Genomic DNA, 16,579 nt, shown 5'->3' on the forward strand with positions numbered 1-16,579 from the left:
TTCTCAGGAGATGAATTACAGTGAGGAATGAGGGTTCCCAGAACTGACTAAAAGCAGTTGATATTTAAGTTACTCAGTTGACAAATTATTGTTATTTCTCTGTATGCATGAGGACTTCTTTCTTTTTCTCTTTTGAAGACTAAAACCAGTACTTTACTTTCCTTTTTTAGTAATCTTGGTAAACTGAGAAAAAGCTAAAATACATGGAAGCCCTCTCCTCCATGCAGCGTAACAACACACCACCCATAAGGAGTAGGGATCATCCAGACAACCAACCTATGCTTCAGGACAAGACAAATTCCACCCCACCTCTCCCCAGTCTAGTACTCACAAGAAGGACAAAGAAAGAGACTGGGGAGATAATACACAGAAAAACAAGGTTTCTACTGCTCCCACTGAAACCTGTTAGCTTGTTCTCTGAACTGAAAGCCAGACCTGGTTCAGATTTAGAGACAACTATTACATGCTGATGTTCCAGTTAAATCATTACTGTTTACACAATTTACCTTCTAAAAAAGCGTGGATATACCAAGGTAGAATACTACGAAATTGTTAGCATATTATGCTAATACATTAATTTGTAATACTTAATACTTATAATAATTATATTATACAGAGGTGAATTTAATTTTTCTCTTATACAAAATCTGATCAGGGCGTTTCAGAATGTCCCTGGAGGATGCTGAGGATCCTCCACTGCCACCATAACTTTTTTGGGGTAACATTCCAAAATCTACCAACATGCTGTCCTAGGAGAACTAGAGAAGAAAGCCCAGAGTTTCCTGGAAAGAACCAAGCATGAGAACCACAGACAAGCTGACCCAGACCAGTGCTTTTCCCTGGAGCAAAATGCTCATTACAGTTATTAGAACTTACGCACGGCCAGCGAGGAGACTCGAGCCCGAAGGCTGCCACTGTCAAGTCACTGCAAGGAGCCTGTGCTGAAGTGCAGGGCTGGCCCATCTTTGTCAGCAGAATGACTTTAAGGATCCAGAACTCGCCCCCCAGCCGGCAATTTGACCGTACCAGACTGGAGAGATGCGGTCAGTTCTCACCAGTCACATCCCCCCAGCCCCACTGGTACGTGTGGCACCACGGAGCTCAGAGCTACAAACTCAAGCTAATGAATGCTGTCAGATCACTAAATTAGTGAATGGACACAAGTCAGGAAATGTCATTCAAAAAAGCTCTGCATCACACACAGCACGGCTCTGAGTGTTTCTGAGGCCCTGCCACAGACATCATTTCACTGCAACATTTATGAAAGGTAACATGCTCCTGCCTTCAAACACAACACTAGATGGTTCTTGAAATTAGACTGAAATTGTGTAATTTTGTATCTTACAGGATCTTCCACAACAGTGACGGAAATTAAAGCAAATGGTACTATGCATCATATAAAAACTTTGGAGAAATCTTTAGTGGTCATTTTTCATTCTTGTCAAACTACTCATCAAAATGCCTTATTTCATGATTAATTCATTCCCCCTTATCTGTGCTTGAAGCAAAATGAAAAAACATGGTTCACCAGTGCCAGGACTTTTTAAAGTTATTTTTTGGAGGTACCTTCAGGCCAGCAAGTCACAACTTCAGATATATTAAAGAAGAACTATAATTTTTCAAGAAGCTCCAGCTGGGTTTGGATTGCAGATGTCATGTTTACAACATACAGCTTTGAGACAGTCTTACAACTTCTGGAGATTAACAGAAAATCCAGTTTCCTCCGAATGAAACCACTACGAAGAAAAATCAAAAATTTCTGCTTACCTTTGTCATTGCTGCTTGTTGGGGTTGGAGGGGGAAGTCCAGGCTTAGATTTGTCGTAGTTGTTAAAGCTCTGGCTGCGTCGGTTGTTGGCACTGATGGAACCACGAGCTTTGGCCTCGCTGCCCGCAGCGGACACCCTCGTGGTGGGACCTGGAAGTCTGGTGGAAGAATTACAGCATGATTAAACACAGGTAGAAAGCACTCTGGGGAAGAGTCTATGGGATACCATGCATAAGCTGAAAACAAAAGATCAACAGCACAAGTATAGACTCATAAGGGTCTTTCTGCTTCCGTAAGAACAAATCAAAGAATCATCTTAGATGAAAAGTTTATGTCAAACAAGATACAGTCTGAATTGTTTTACACCAGAAAAAAAGCCCTGAGACAAAATTAACAGTCACCTGCCATAAATCTGCTGAATTGGAAATAGTTACAGGTAAATTCAGTGGAGCAATACCACTGGCAAAAGGTTAAGAGTAAGTGAGGCACTGATGTTCTTAAACCAGACTGCCGGAGACTTCGTCACATGCCGCCCACATAAGGGCTACCCTTATTTCAGAAATAACAATGAGATGGCACCTGGCTGCCTTTTCCCTTGTAGAGAAGCACATCACATCGCTGCCCTGGCAGCTACAAAGCTCAGCAGCCAAGCCCAGCAAAACTTTTACTTGGTTTAATTACTTAAGCCTATATAAATCACACAAAGCTTCAGTACCCTCTCCTAGAGTAACCACATCATCAGTGAGCTGGTATAAGCCTCTGGTTTAAACTGGGCATCTGTCTCCTCCAGCATTTTCTTACCATAGCCTGTATTTACCAGATTTAGCTGATTAACTAGGAAAAAAAATGCAGTTATTTTGGAGTAAGTACACAAGCTTTTATGCTTTTCAGGCAAAAAGGAAGGTGGAAGACTTCTCTAAAAAGCCCAAGAGAATCAGGAAAGCCACTGGCATCACATCTCAGAACACTTCAAAGCCAACATTCACACACAGATCTTTTTAAAGCTTCTCTATATAAAATACAAAAATATATTTAAATAACTTGTGTCAATAATAAGATAAAAGGAAGAAGTCCCAGTTGTCAGAGAGAGTGGGGATGACCAAATCACCGCTGTGCCTCTGAGAGAAGGAAGAGAAGCCAGGAAGGAACCTGGCAGGGCTTCCTAAATAAACTGACTTCTCCAAGACTAGTGAAGAAATAGAAAATATGAAAAAAACCATGAAGAAAAAGCCAAAATGTCAGAAGCTGCATGCACATGCTTTCAAAGCTCAGAAGAGTCTAAGACACAAGGGCATCATTCAAATACAAACCCAAAAATTAATTTACAAGCTCAAACCACCACAGATTCAGCACAGCACATCATGGTTCTGAGGTTGACTTTTAGACAAGTCTCTCAAATTATCCAGCTTTTTCCAGCACTGCGGAGTGCTAAAAAGTTGTCCATACTCATCATTGCAGCAAGGGACCCATGAGAAAACCCCAGAGAGGCTCCATCCACTGTAGAGGAGACCACAGGGGAAGAAGCTGAGGGCAACCAGTGACTAAAACTGTTTGAGAACTTGAAAGTCACCAGGACAAGGAAGTTCATAAAAAGTTCATTTTGTTTGACAGGAAATGAGCTAGGTTTTCTACAAGGTACCTCAGGCCAAAGTTTTTACCCAGTTTTGAAACACTGAGTATGGGGCACCCACCCCAGAATGGCTCCCCAGAGGGCTCCAGTATGGGAGGGGAGTTTCCCAGTAGTAGGGAAGGGACGATCTCCCTGTACTGCTGGATAAAAAAAGGCTCCCCACACATATCCACACAGGTTTTGCAAAGCTGTCACATTTTAAAGTAAATAAAGCTCCTCAAACCATGTGACCACTTAAGAAGTGACAAGTTTTCCATTTGAATCAGTATTACCAGTGCCAATAAAAACACAAGAATAAAAAACCTATGTGCTAAAAACACTCTTGAAGATACCCTTTCTCTTAGACTTTTTTTTCTCCCCACTGTATTTTAATTAACTGGTTTAAGCCCCTGCTTTTGCTATTAGGTCAAGATACTTCACAGCAGTGCCTGTGAAATCTAAGGAAAAAAATCAGGTTCAGGGAGACACTTCTCTGGGTTCTTGCTATTTGGAGAGAAGGTACTGAGCTTGGAGAACTCTCTCTTTAACTACTCCTCAGCACCTCTGTTAAGCAAATATGAGCTGTCAAGCCATAATTATGATCAAGGAAGAACATGAAAAGGAAACTTGGAACTTTTTAACAGGGATTATTCTGCAGAGATTCACTGTTACCATAAAAGAAATAAGATGCAGGAAATAAATCCAAATTATACAGCAAAAAAAACAATCTATACGTACTGAATAAAGATCATAAGCTATAGTTCACAAGCTTAGCAAAAATGATATGGTATAATTTACCAATGTAAAACTATATTCTAGTCAAACATTTGAATATATTATAATAGTAAAATAAATAGGATTAATAACCAGATTAATAACCACAGCAACCCTCACGATCACTGAGATGAGATGGTCAGATGAGCTGGCATGCAAGTCATGCTGGGATCCAGGGAAAAAACAAATACCTAAGAATCACTTCCAGGGAGATTACAAGTGCTGAGTGTGAGAGCACTGGGAACAGCAGGGGCTCTGATGAGCCAGAGCTCATCGTGCAGGTGATACTCTCCCCTCTAGCTGAGACACTGGCCTGATGCAGCTCAGACGGGGGATGGAGCTAGATGATCTTTAAGGTCACTTCTATGATTCTGTGATTTCAATAGTACAGATCAAAATATAATTGATACAGCGGGGAAAGAACTCCCAGAACCATGTTTTGTTCTCAAAAGCAAAAGCTCCTAAGAACAAGAAAATCAAATTATTTCCCTGTGGGCCAAAACGCATTCCACACCTCAAAAAAAAAAGAGAAAAAAAATTAAATCCATCTAAAACTTCCACATTTCAGCCTCTTGTAAAGGCCTAGTTATAAAGTGCTTTCAACAGGAACCCTAAACATGCACCCAGAAATATTGCAGAAGGATTATTCATGCTTTGCAGAAGATGAAGAAATGCTAACCTAGAAGACCTTTTCTGACCAAGAGTGAATCGGATGATTTTGCTTTGAGATGAGTCCCTGGGAGATGCACTGTGACAGGAAAGAAAAAGCGGAAGAGAACATTGAACAAAGAAACTTATTTTTTTTCCTTAATCCACTGAACGTAGTGACTGGTTTTAGGGAGAAAAGGGTTTTTTATTAATTTCACAGGAATATAATGCTTCTTGCCCAAGTATGACTTCAGGTCAAAACCACTACAATCTGATATTAATTAATTTTTACAGAGTAATGAACATGCAAATCTGCATGCAACCCCCAACCCTATTCCTCTTTTCCTTCTCAATCCTTTATTACATATATTTTCTGTAGAATCTGAGCAATTTGACTTTCGTACATACTAAGAAAACGTGACACTGAAGATCTTCAGGATATATCTATTTTTCAATTATTTGAAAGCCAGCTCAATCTACATAATGGACTAAAAATATCAAAACAGTGTTCAGCATCTCAGCATGTTTTTGACAGAAAAGTTGCAGAAATCTCTTCAAACACATCTTTGGTTTAAAGTAATTATTTCCTGTACAAGCTTATACATGCTGTAGCAACACTATGTTTTTCAATTATACAAAACTATTGTTTACCCCCAAATGAGCATAATTTTTGAAGAAAGACATAAAAGCCAAACCCAAATAACCTCTGAGTAGTGTCACTTGGAAGGCTTCAGTTAAACTGTTTATATCCCTCATAAGGCAGCACTTAAGCCAGGGTTCACCTCAATGTGTGTTAACACAAACAAGCCTCAATTTGAGATATTTGAAAATAAAAAAGCCTTCCTACTTTAGTAACTACAAATATGATTTCTGCTTTTAATTCTGCTTCTTATCCCCAATAAACTCTCCCTGTTTTAGCAGGGGAAGGGTAAGACCAGTAGAAGGATGCACATGCATTTACTGTGGTACTGCCTCAGAAACTGCTTTTATTCCAACCTGGACAGAGCACTCCTAGTATTAAAAACATTCAAGGAATAAAACCCCTTTCTATTCATCTGTACTCTGATCTAGGAGTGCCAACAAACACCAACTAAGAAAATTATTTTTCATGTAAAGCCAGCAGCATATTATTTTCGACCAAAAGTCTAGATTTGATTTTGATTGCTGCCAGGTGTTATGAGCTCTATTTCTTTTACCCCTGTCAGAGTAACCCTTCCCTACAGTGGAAGGTAACCCTTCCATTTCTTAGTGGGGACTGAAACTCTTGTAATCTGAGAACTGAAGTTCGTTTTCATATGCCTAAAATGTGTGTTTTCTAAGGGAAACAATGTGCATGCTTTGTGAGTAGAAAGAAGCAAAAAGGAATAGTGAGAAAAACATCCTTTTAAAATCCTGTGGCTACTTGGTCCAGCAGGGATGCTACACCCATGGGGCTGCAGATTTCCAGCACTGAGAATGTATTTAAACACACATTTTGATTTCCAAAGGCACGAAGTCAATTGCTACCCAGCATTCCATTCCCAACACACTTTATTCTAGAGCAGAATGAAGGAAAGGAGCTCCTTTGGCTTTTTAAGACCTTCAATGAGAAGCAAAAAAAAAGAGATAAATAACGAAAAAAAAAACAGCTTTAGGAGATTTTCCCACCTGGACTGCATTTCTGGTTGTGCTTTGAACTGATGCTGCAGAGCTTGTGGGGGCTGTTGGCACGGAGTGTGGAGCGGAGCTGGCACCTGCTGCTGCGGGACCCCCACCTGGCACTGGGACGGAGGCCCTGCTTGCTGGGACGGATGGTGGTGGGGCTGCTGCTGCTGCTGCTGCTGCTTGTATCGAGACAGGCTGAAGAAGAGGCCCAGGATGGCCTTTAGATTCCCATTCCTGATTTCTGCAAGGCAAAGTTGAGAAGTCACTCGTCAGCCATCAGTGGGGTTTTTTTCTCCGACAGTGCAGCGGGTCAGCCACTGCAACCCCAGAACACTGTCTGAACTGAGCTCCTTTGGGATATCCTTTAGGATAAGTTTCTTTCTGCACATCTAATTGGCATTACAGTTGACTGCCAGTGAGCACCAAGGACAAGTAAATAACTAATCTCTTCCCCGCGGTGACTGAGCAATATATCACATTTCTGTTGCAGTCAGTGTTAATGCCAGCATGCTTAAAAAGCAAGTCCCTGTAAATCTTTCCTTCAAACTAAAGTAGCTAAAAACCCCAAAACAGAACCCCCCCAACAACAATTGTATTAAGGAGAACACACTGGAAATGATTTCTCAGGCCTAAACTTGCACAAGGAGGAAACTAGTCTGGTCTCACACATATTTCTGGAATATCAGACTAATCGTTTCCACAAAGAAAATTTGATAAAAGTTTTGCACTAGCAAATATGGTTATTGGGTGACCTAGCTGTATTCAAACAGCTTTGATACTATCACAAGCCAGTAAGGGATGAACACCCAATGCACCTAAAGATAGCTTGACAGTGAATATATAACCTTTTAAATTCCTAAATGTCATCCTGTTCTTCTGTGCAATATCAAATGCAAAAATGTAAAAGCAAACAGAAATACAAAGCAGAAGAGGTGTATCAGACCATGCACTTAACCACCGTATTATACTTAATACGCAAAAGGGCAAATTCTTCCTTGCACACAACCTTAATGTGCTGTGACTTAATTATTGAGCATGTTTTATTTCCTAAATTTAACAAGTGAATTTAAAAAGCTACATCAAACAGCTGAACTTTTGCCAGTGTTGTACAGATCACTTGAACTAATACAGCTCACTGCTGCCCTGTGAGAGAGAAAGAAGAAAAGGACATGTGGCAAGACAGGGGCAAGCACAAAGTCAAGAACCAAAATTTTCATTTCTGTTCCCAGGTCTGGCTGAAAGGTTGCTCTGAGTTTGTGATGGGCCCCACTCCATCCTTTACTCCCTCTTCCAGCCACGTTTCTGCTCACATTGCTCATCTTTGCTGTATAAACAAACTTCTGCTCCTAATCCTAAACAAATCTGAGGCTCATGGTTCAAAGCTGTTGTTCCCCTTTCTGCACCAGCTTCCAGCTTTGGTCTCCTTGTCTACCTGCACCGCAGTCTACTTTCCTTTCCCAGCCACTAATACAATTTACTTTCTTTCTTAAATTTGTCTCCGCCCATGCCCATGTCCTCAGAGAATATTAGAACTTCTCTAAGTGGCCCTGGTCATCACCCAGACTCAGGATATTCCTTTCCTCTCATACGTCTTGACTCAGTTTCCCTACCCATTTTTTCCTCCCTGCAGCCTGGCCCCTCCATCAGTGCTGTCTCCCACCACTGACCCCCCATTCCCTTGTTTAAAGGATTATCATTCCCAGGGCCCTTCAGCAGACATTTTCAGTCTTCCTTTGTTTTCTTGGCCAATTTTAGTCTCTTCCTAAACAATGGGTTCCCAATTAATCCTGCCTGTTTTGCCTTTCCCTAGCCCATTCCTGCTCCCATGCAGTGCTATGCACAAACCCACCCTTCCCTCACTGCACCAGGTAGGTTCCTTCTCTAATCCGCAGGTTCTCTTCAATAATCTGTGTTTAGCTTGGGAGGACAAGGATGGAAGTAGACAATAAAGTAAAAGAGACACAAAATACAGCAGAACACAGAAACAAGGATTTCCTTATCTCCAGTAAAGAACTCAAATTACTCACAGAACTGTAAGGAAAGTAGCATTTAATCACAGGTTGAAGCATAACTAAACAGACCCAGAGGCACTGGGAAGCTTAACTGCACAAATACAGGCCAGAAGATAAAAGAAATTACCATGAGCTTGCTTGTTTAAATTTAGCAAAGCTATATGCAACTGGAAACTGATTTCCATGTGAAGTGAGAGGCAATTATAACAACAACCCACCTACGACCTGCTGCTTTCTATGGCTGCCTGTTTTCTGCTGTGTTTATCAGAAGAGCAACCTGCTTTTGACCAAATAAAGATAATCAAAAGAAAACTTCTAGTGAGTTAAAGGAGTCTCCTTCCCTCTGGATTTGAAGCAAAACATTTTAAATCAGACTTTCAGAGGTACCTCTGTTTCTTTTATCTTAAAAACTGAGGTTAATTCTGGCAGTTCTACCCTGCACTTCATACAAAAGGAGTATTTCAAAGAGTCCTTCAGCCTCACTGCACTCTGCACATCGGCAGAGTCTCAAATGCTTCCTGCTTCAAGTCCTCTCCAGTCCATGGTCAGCTCCAGTATCACATTAACTCAGATAAGGACAAGTATGTCACCCACCCATTCTAAATGTGGAGCCAAAAATTACTGTCCTGGATATTGGGAACAAACACTCCAGACACTTGAGAGGAAACTGGAATTTGGTTTTCACAGGAAACCCCACAAATCTACTCTTTGGAGATTTCCACCCTGAGATATCTCTGTTGGTGCCTCTTTCCCCTACACCACTGCTCCATGATGTCTTCAGCTGATCATTATCCAGCTCACCTGTCACCCAGAGGAGGTGCAGCTGCTTATCTGTGACATCAATTTGAGTTTCTACTGCACATTTATGTCCTCCACAATCTCGGCAGCAAGGAGATATTGTGTGAAGGAGAGCAAGTTTTGTTGGGCAGCTGCAATTCCAGGAGTCTAAAACCTAGCTTGGTGTGGAGACAAGTCTAAGAGCAGGGGTATCGAAAGACAGCTCAAAGAATGCACAATAAAAAATTGCAGCAAGAAGTGAAAAGGTCTGCAGCTCTCCACAGCTTTCTTTAGTAACTACAAATGGAGGTTTTAGATCTTTGATAAGGGGATGCCTTTTTGCCTCCACATTTCTGGGGAAGGCGCCTGCTTCTAGCACAGCATGGTCATCATCAGTGATGGCAGATCCTCAGCATCTCCATGGCATAAATCCATAAAAACAGACTCTCTGTAAGTGGCACGCACATATCAAAGCAGGATTTTTCAACACTGGAAGGGTATGACACACGCAGTCCCAAATTATTTCAACATTTAGGAGTCATCCAAATTCCCTTTTTGAATCATTAACTTCCCTCCACACTGAAGCTGCCCTATTGAAAAATACGTGCTCTTAACAAACCCAGGAGATTTCAGTGATTATTCCCGTTTGGAAGCAATCACAACCTTTTCCTTCCTCCTAGATGAGGACCTGCCAGTGAAGTAAATAAAGTTATTTGCAGCTGACCTAGCAGGTCTTGGCAACTTGCACAGAGACGCTGGCTCTTTGGTAACAACATTCCTCACTTTAAACCATTCTGTGTTCCTCAACTCAGTTTCGGAGTGACTAGAAAGAGAAATTTACTGTTGCATTCAAGCCTTTTAACTTATTTTATAAAAATATATTCATTCCCTCCCTCTCTCTAGTTGCCATTCTCTTCTTTCAATGTTAGTGGTGGAGCCAGACAATGTTCTCATTTATATGCTGGCAGCAAATATTACCGGTCCCTTCTTAGCTTCCGTGTGATTTAATACACTAATTCCTAGATAGTGTAAAAGAAAGGGAGAAATCCCAAATCAGTGAGGCCATGGGATAACATGTATCCTGCTGGGCCTGACTTGTGACTTGGCAGGAGAGCCCTGAGCATTAATCATGCTGTCCCTTCCCCAGCGTGAGCAACACGACACTGCCAACTTTGTACACCCAGGCGGTTTTCTCGTCACTGATCTGCGATTTCACTTAGATTTTACCTTCTATCACGACAGGTAAATAATGTGAAATGTATTTTTACAATATTTCCATGCTAAGGTCAAAATTGGCTTTTACAACTGACTCAGCTGCATTTTCTTTTTAATAATTTCCTGGCAAACAAACTTTCTGCTGTTTGAAGTTTTGAAAGCTCATGCTTTCTTTTCTTGACATGAGAATCCTTCAGATTGTAACTGAGCAATTGAGGCATATAATGCTGGCACCACTCAGGCAGAGCATAGTAAAGCTTCTCTTTGGAGGAAAATACTTATTGCTGTTCTAACCCAGCCTAAGAATGCACCTAACACTCAGCCTCCTCTTCTACTAGTTGTGCTTTATTCAGGTTAGAACAGTGCATTCTAAGTATCTGCTATTTTGCTGCAGCCTCCTGCTCCAAACTAAGTTTGTGAAGAGACTCAGTCATCAAATGTAACTTTGAAGTCTCACCTGATGCAACACATTCAATTATTTGCTCTGTAAAGCACTGATGGAGATGTCACATAATATATTCAGCTACTGAACCCACCTGCTTTTCCAGCATATTTAAATGAAAATACAAGTGAAAGCTGGTGCTGAGGATGACAGAAATCTGTTTGATCTCTTAATAAGATAATAGCTATACAGCTTCTGAGCCAACAGGTACCACAGATCCTGGCAGATATGCACTGGCATAAGGGAATAGAGTAAACCTAGTTTGGTTTCAGAAAAATTCTGATGCCCTTAAAAAGCAGAGTGATTAATTAGAAGTCAAAAAGTCTTTTTGTTTTGGCTCAAAACATTTGGATTTGATTGTTTTGTGCACGTGGAAATGAGAAAAATCTTTAAAATGAGAAGAAAGTAGGATTGTTATTCAGTTAAGAGAGTAACTGAAGAACAAGGAAATAAATTTTTCTCTCAAAAGGCAAACAACTGACAGCAGTTCACTTATATCTGTAAAATACACACTGATCAATATGCAAATTATAGAACTGAGGTAAGAAACTTCTGGTTTTAAGCAGAAAGTAAAGAAGTGACTGAATTCTCATTTGGTCTCATTGATTATTGTTACAAGTCAGCTGTGTAGAAATTAGATATGTATTTTATCTACCTTTCACACTGAGATGGGGAAAAAAAGAAGTAAAGATTGTCAGAATTTTAAATTAACCTTATTAATCTCCATTACACTCGATGTTCTAGTTGCAATCACAGGTAGTAATTCAGGTTCCTCATTTAACATGAAATCTTAAAAAACCAATGGACTCACCTTCTGCTGACAACCCCTGGATGTTAATCCCCTTAGCAGCCAAGAAACTCAGGCATGCATCTATGTTTTCAATCTGTTCAAGAACAAACAAACAAACAAAAAAATTAAAAAAAAAAGGTGACACAAAAAGCAAATGCATTGTAATAATGATTCACTACCATCATCCACCACCCCTGAGTGCACTCAGACTTTGCATCCCATAAAAAGTCCCTTTGCTCACGATGTGGAAACCATAGCATGAAACCCTCTCCGTTACTGAGGTCCTAAATGGATTATTCCATTGATTATAAACTGATTCTTCCATGGGTCAGGGCTTTCTGTTATTTGCATTTGCATGAAGCAGGTTGGTTCATGCCCCAACCACCACAGGCAATCACTGCATTTCTTACTAGAGGGTCAAGGATGTTCTGCGCCAGGAACTGAAACCTACAACAAGTATAACAAACATGAAACTGAAAATAAACATGGAGGCCATTTGTTTGAGGAGGCAGATTGCCACTTGCTCTGAAGTTGACAGCTGGCAAAAGTTTCCAGCCACGCCAACAGTTGAATATAAAAGCTGTAACTGGAACCCCCAGCCGGAATGTGAAACACGCTCCCTCACGGCATTCCCCACGAGTCAGAAACACCAGGCCACTCTGGTCACTCGCTGAGTCCTGTCCCTCACACAGATGGTACAATGGAAACAAGTTTCATGGGATAAAATGAATTTTCACCAGGTAGGCACTTGTGCACAACAGGTCTGGCTGTCAGTTGCTACACACAGCTCTGGTTGCTATACACAGACTGGACCTAAACCCTACCTAAGAAAGTGGACTCCAGAGAGGCTGGATGAGTCAGGAATGTTTTCCACTCTATCTCAGCACTACAATGGGGATCTTGCAGTAGCCTCACACCTAATTTGCCACCAAGCTCCCACTGAAGCTCTGCTGTCATAACCACAAGATGCAGAGAGATGCCAGCCCCCACCTTGGACCAAAGCACTTCCATGCAAAAGCCTAAGCTTGGACACCTCTGCAAGGAACAACATTTTAGGAAATACCACGTTTTGTGTGTGGTTACACAAAAAACTTTTGGATTATACTGTTGAGCAACTTTTTTATTTAACCATGGTAATCAGCAAGTGATAAAATAGAGTCTTTGTGCTTGAACATCTCTCAAACATTGATTTAATAATTCCTGAAACATTGCAACCAAAAACTGCATCCACTGTATGCATAAGGAAGGAGACAGACACCAAGCCCCACACTTGGTCTCACGTAACAACCTTTATTCTGTGAAGTGTGGAGACATCAAAAGGAAACATGAAAATCCAGCTGCCCTGTAAGCTCCTGCCTGCCCTCAAAAAAATACACAAGTGAGAGCTAAGGCAGCATTTTAGAACCTGAGCTCCCAGCAACAGACCTGAGCTCCCTGTCCTGCTCAAAGTAATAAAAAAGGACCAGGAAAGCTACCAGGAAACCTCCCACATGGATTTCTCTCAGGGTACATTAATTTATTGTCTATAACTATAACAATAAAAACATTTTCTTCTATCGTGGGGGGGGGGGGGTGGTGTGAAGTTATTGGCATTGCTGAACTGTGATTTCAACAATTAGAAACACTTTTATCAACCTCATTATATTTTGAGATATAATATAAAGTACACAAAGTATATAGTACACTTTGAGTAAATGATATACTCCAAAATCCAGAGAGGTACCAAAATACATTTCCTGTACTGCTCAGACCTTAAAGCTTGGAGCAGGGTGCAGTTCAAAGGTTCATTTATCCACAGTTCAGTATGATCCAACAGTCAATTGATCCATTTCCTTCTTCAGTACTCAACCACCCTTTCAAGTTTTCAACATGGCTCTTTTATTGAGGTGATTTGGGACTTGGCCAGAAAACCAAAGTTCACCTTTTCAAGAATAAACACCACATAAAAGGATCAATCCATTCCTACTACCTGCACTTAACAAGCTGCATCATTCCAAGAACATTTCCAGACTTCCCCAGCTGTGAGCAGATGTCTCCTCTCCCAATAAGCAGGTTAGTGACTACGATAAGCAATATCTCATCCCCACTCCAAATCTGCAGCTCTCTCAGTCCTGCTCTGCTTGCTTCTCTTCCCAGGCCCCTCATCTTTGCATAAACTCTCTTTTAGGACAGAGTGAGCACAGCATTAAGATTTACATCTGGGTAGTGAGTTCCTCATCCATGTCCTCTTTCTTGGTGCTATATAGCAGTCTTTACTGATGTCCTAATCTCATCCTATTCAGATTCAAGGAGTCCCGCCTTTAAAATCATTCCATTTCTCCTATGGGATAACCCCCCAGTTTTTCTGAGCATTGTAGCCACTGAATTAAGATACAGCACTCCCGTCCCCAGACTGATGGATGACCCTCCCTCACAGGTCTGTATCTGGACCACAGGCTGAGCAACCTGGAACCTCACTGCCACATGAAAGGTCAGATGGGCTGCCTTGCCAAGCCAGTGGTAATGCCCTGCTAAAAGCTGTGAGAAACAGGGGCTCTTGGGTACTGTACTGGTATGGAAAATACCCTAATTCCATCAGGCATGATGAAAAAAAGTGGGAGTAACAGGGATGTGCAAAAGTAAACCCTTTATATTCAGAAAACAAAGAACTAGGATAAGATCCTGTGGGGATGTACAGCACTGCACATATGAGGAATTCACTAAAAGAATGAAACTGAAAGATATAAAGGCATCAATAACTGATAAGATTTACACAGTATCTGTGATATTAACAATGTTACATGGCAGCGTGGCAGGAATGTGAGGAATTAGTTGATTTTGAAGGAAAAACTGAGCTTGAAAAAGAAAACAGAAAGAGATTAGAGAAAATCCAAGAAGAAAGTGAAACACTGAATGAAGGATTATAGCTAAAGCGATTAAAATTTAGTGTTGGTAAGAATTCAAGGTCCTTCCCACACAACAACTGCTGGCCTGAGTCAAGAACCCTGTTCTTGGCTGAATCAGTCTAATGCCTCAGAAACCACGCTGCTTGTTTGACGAGGTGAGTTCCCAACAATGCAACGTGTCATGAATTTCACTCACAAAAGCTCCAAGGAAGGATTCTGCCTCTGGCCCCTGCTGTATCAACTATTAATGATATGAAAATCTTGTTTTATGGAGAAAGATGCCCCCAGTGCAGGCAGGGCTGGAGATAACAAGCTCTTCTGAAGCAGCAGTGTGGTAGGTAGACCATTTAGATGTGTGTAGGATAGAGGTGAAGTTTCTGGATAGATCTCAGCTAGATGGTAGGAAAAAAATTTTTCCCTGTGAGAGTGGTGAGGCCCTGGCACAGAGAGCTGTGGCTGCCCCTGGATCCCTGGAAATGTTCAAGGCCAGGTTGGATGGGGCTTGGAGCAACCTGGGATAGTGGAAGGTGTCCCTGTCCATGGCAGGGAATTGGAATGAGATGGTCCATAAAGTCCCTTCCAACCCAAACCATTCTATGATTCTCAGCAAAACCCCAATGACTCTACATCCTGGTGACTTCCAACACAAAGTACAGCTGCCTCCTTGTAATTACAGCATTCAGCAGCAAATCATCACCCAACTCTGTGGGCCCTTCTTTTGCCAAGTCCACATACTGCTTAAACATTTAAGCAGATGTGAAAGGACTGGATTTGCCAAAGGGGAGTGGATATTTTCTGTTTCACTATGAGCTACAATTGTTTTTTGGCTGACAATTCTGATTTCTCACTTGCTTTGTTTAACACAGCAAAAGCAAAGCAGGAAAGATGGCAGCTGGATGCTCTCATTTCCTGCCTATCCAAAACAGGGGAAAGCTGTGCAAAAAAAGGAAAACCAAGCACAGCCATCCACAGTGATTATCTCACTCGGAAACATTACCAGGAGTATCCAAAACTGAGCCTTATTAAACTTCCTGGCCAAAATCATCAAATGACTTTGCAATTTTAGACTGCCACATTTAAACTATTTCAGGCGTAATCAACTATCAACATGTGCTGTCAGTCCCACATCATTGTATGACAGGTATTTATTCTGAGATGTCCCTAAATGCCAACTGAGGACTGCTGAGCCCACACCAGAGGGGCTGCCAGCCTCCAGGGCTCTTCCTCCTCCTCTCTTTTAATTAGGAGATTATGAGAAAAAAACCCCCAACAGCCCCGCAGAATTAAATTTCTGTTGAGACATAAGATATCAAGTGTCATCACTCCCATTCTCATACTCAGAGAGGGAAAAGCTACCAGAAAACTTCCTCTTAACATGAATAACGTGACAAGATGGGAGCAGAAGGCATCATGGCTAAGTATTGTACGTGGAGAACTGTCCAAGACCAGATCATCACACAAGTCTTTGTTCTTGTCATATAGCAGCAATTTCAATTCCTATTCTTGCCAGTGCTAGAGAGAAAACATGCCCTGGCCTGTAAGAGCAGAACAGGATATGCCAGAAACAAATAAAAAAAACCCCAAACCCAAAATATCCCCACCCTGTAGCCCATAAATGGAGACCCACAGGTGGGCACTGACGTGTGTTGAACATTGACTATGTCAGACAAAAACCTGAATATGGAAACTGCCTCCAGCCAAAGCTGTCTGTCCAAGTCAAACACACAAGGCAAAGGATAACCAGTGCTGCCCTTGTCACAGACACGGATGTTTTTCTCAAACAAAAGCCAGAATTAAACTTGTTGTAGGATTCGTCACTTACAAACCAGGGAAGTTTCTCACACTGTGATGCAAGACCTCTGCTCCCAACTTTTACAGCGATAAATGGGGAGTTTTTATGAGCTTACCCAGAAAACCCACTTCTTATACTGAAACCAGTGCTCTCCATTGAACTTGTGGCTCAATGTTATGTGTAGGACATTAATTTTCAGAAGAAAAAAGACTGAATTCATATGA

General features: G+C 41.4%; 1 protein-coding gene across 12 annotated transcripts in view; it reads right to left on the bottom strand.

The window, feature by feature from the left end:
• Positions 1-16,579, bottom strand: part of NAV2 (neuron navigator 2) — a 368,944-nt gene that overhangs the window by 119,107 nt on the left and 233,258 nt on the right. For 7 of the 12 annotated variants that reach the window (XM_032110876.1, XM_032110875.1, XM_032110873.1 and 4 more), the window contains exons 4-7: positions 11,700-11,772; positions 6,446-6,683; positions 4,830-4,898; positions 1,768-1,925 (exon numbers count right to left, since the gene is read on the bottom strand). In XM_032110876.1, coding sequence (XP_031966767.1) covers positions 1,768-1,925; positions 4,830-4,898; positions 6,446-6,683; positions 11,700-11,772 — 538 coding nt within the window. The remainder of the gene's footprint in view (positions 1-1,767; positions 1,926-4,829; positions 4,899-6,445; positions 6,684-11,699; positions 11,773-16,579) is intronic. The other 5 variants (XM_032110880.1, XM_032110879.1, XM_032110874.1 and 2 more) reach the window with 1 other exon arrangement.

This window comes from Corvus moneduloides, chromosome 6 (assembly GCF_009650955.1).
Source record: "Corvus moneduloides isolate bCorMon1 chromosome 6, bCorMon1.pri, whole genome shotgun sequence".
Lineage (NCBI taxonomy): Eukaryota > Metazoa > Chordata > Aves > Passeriformes > Corvidae > Corvus > Corvus moneduloides.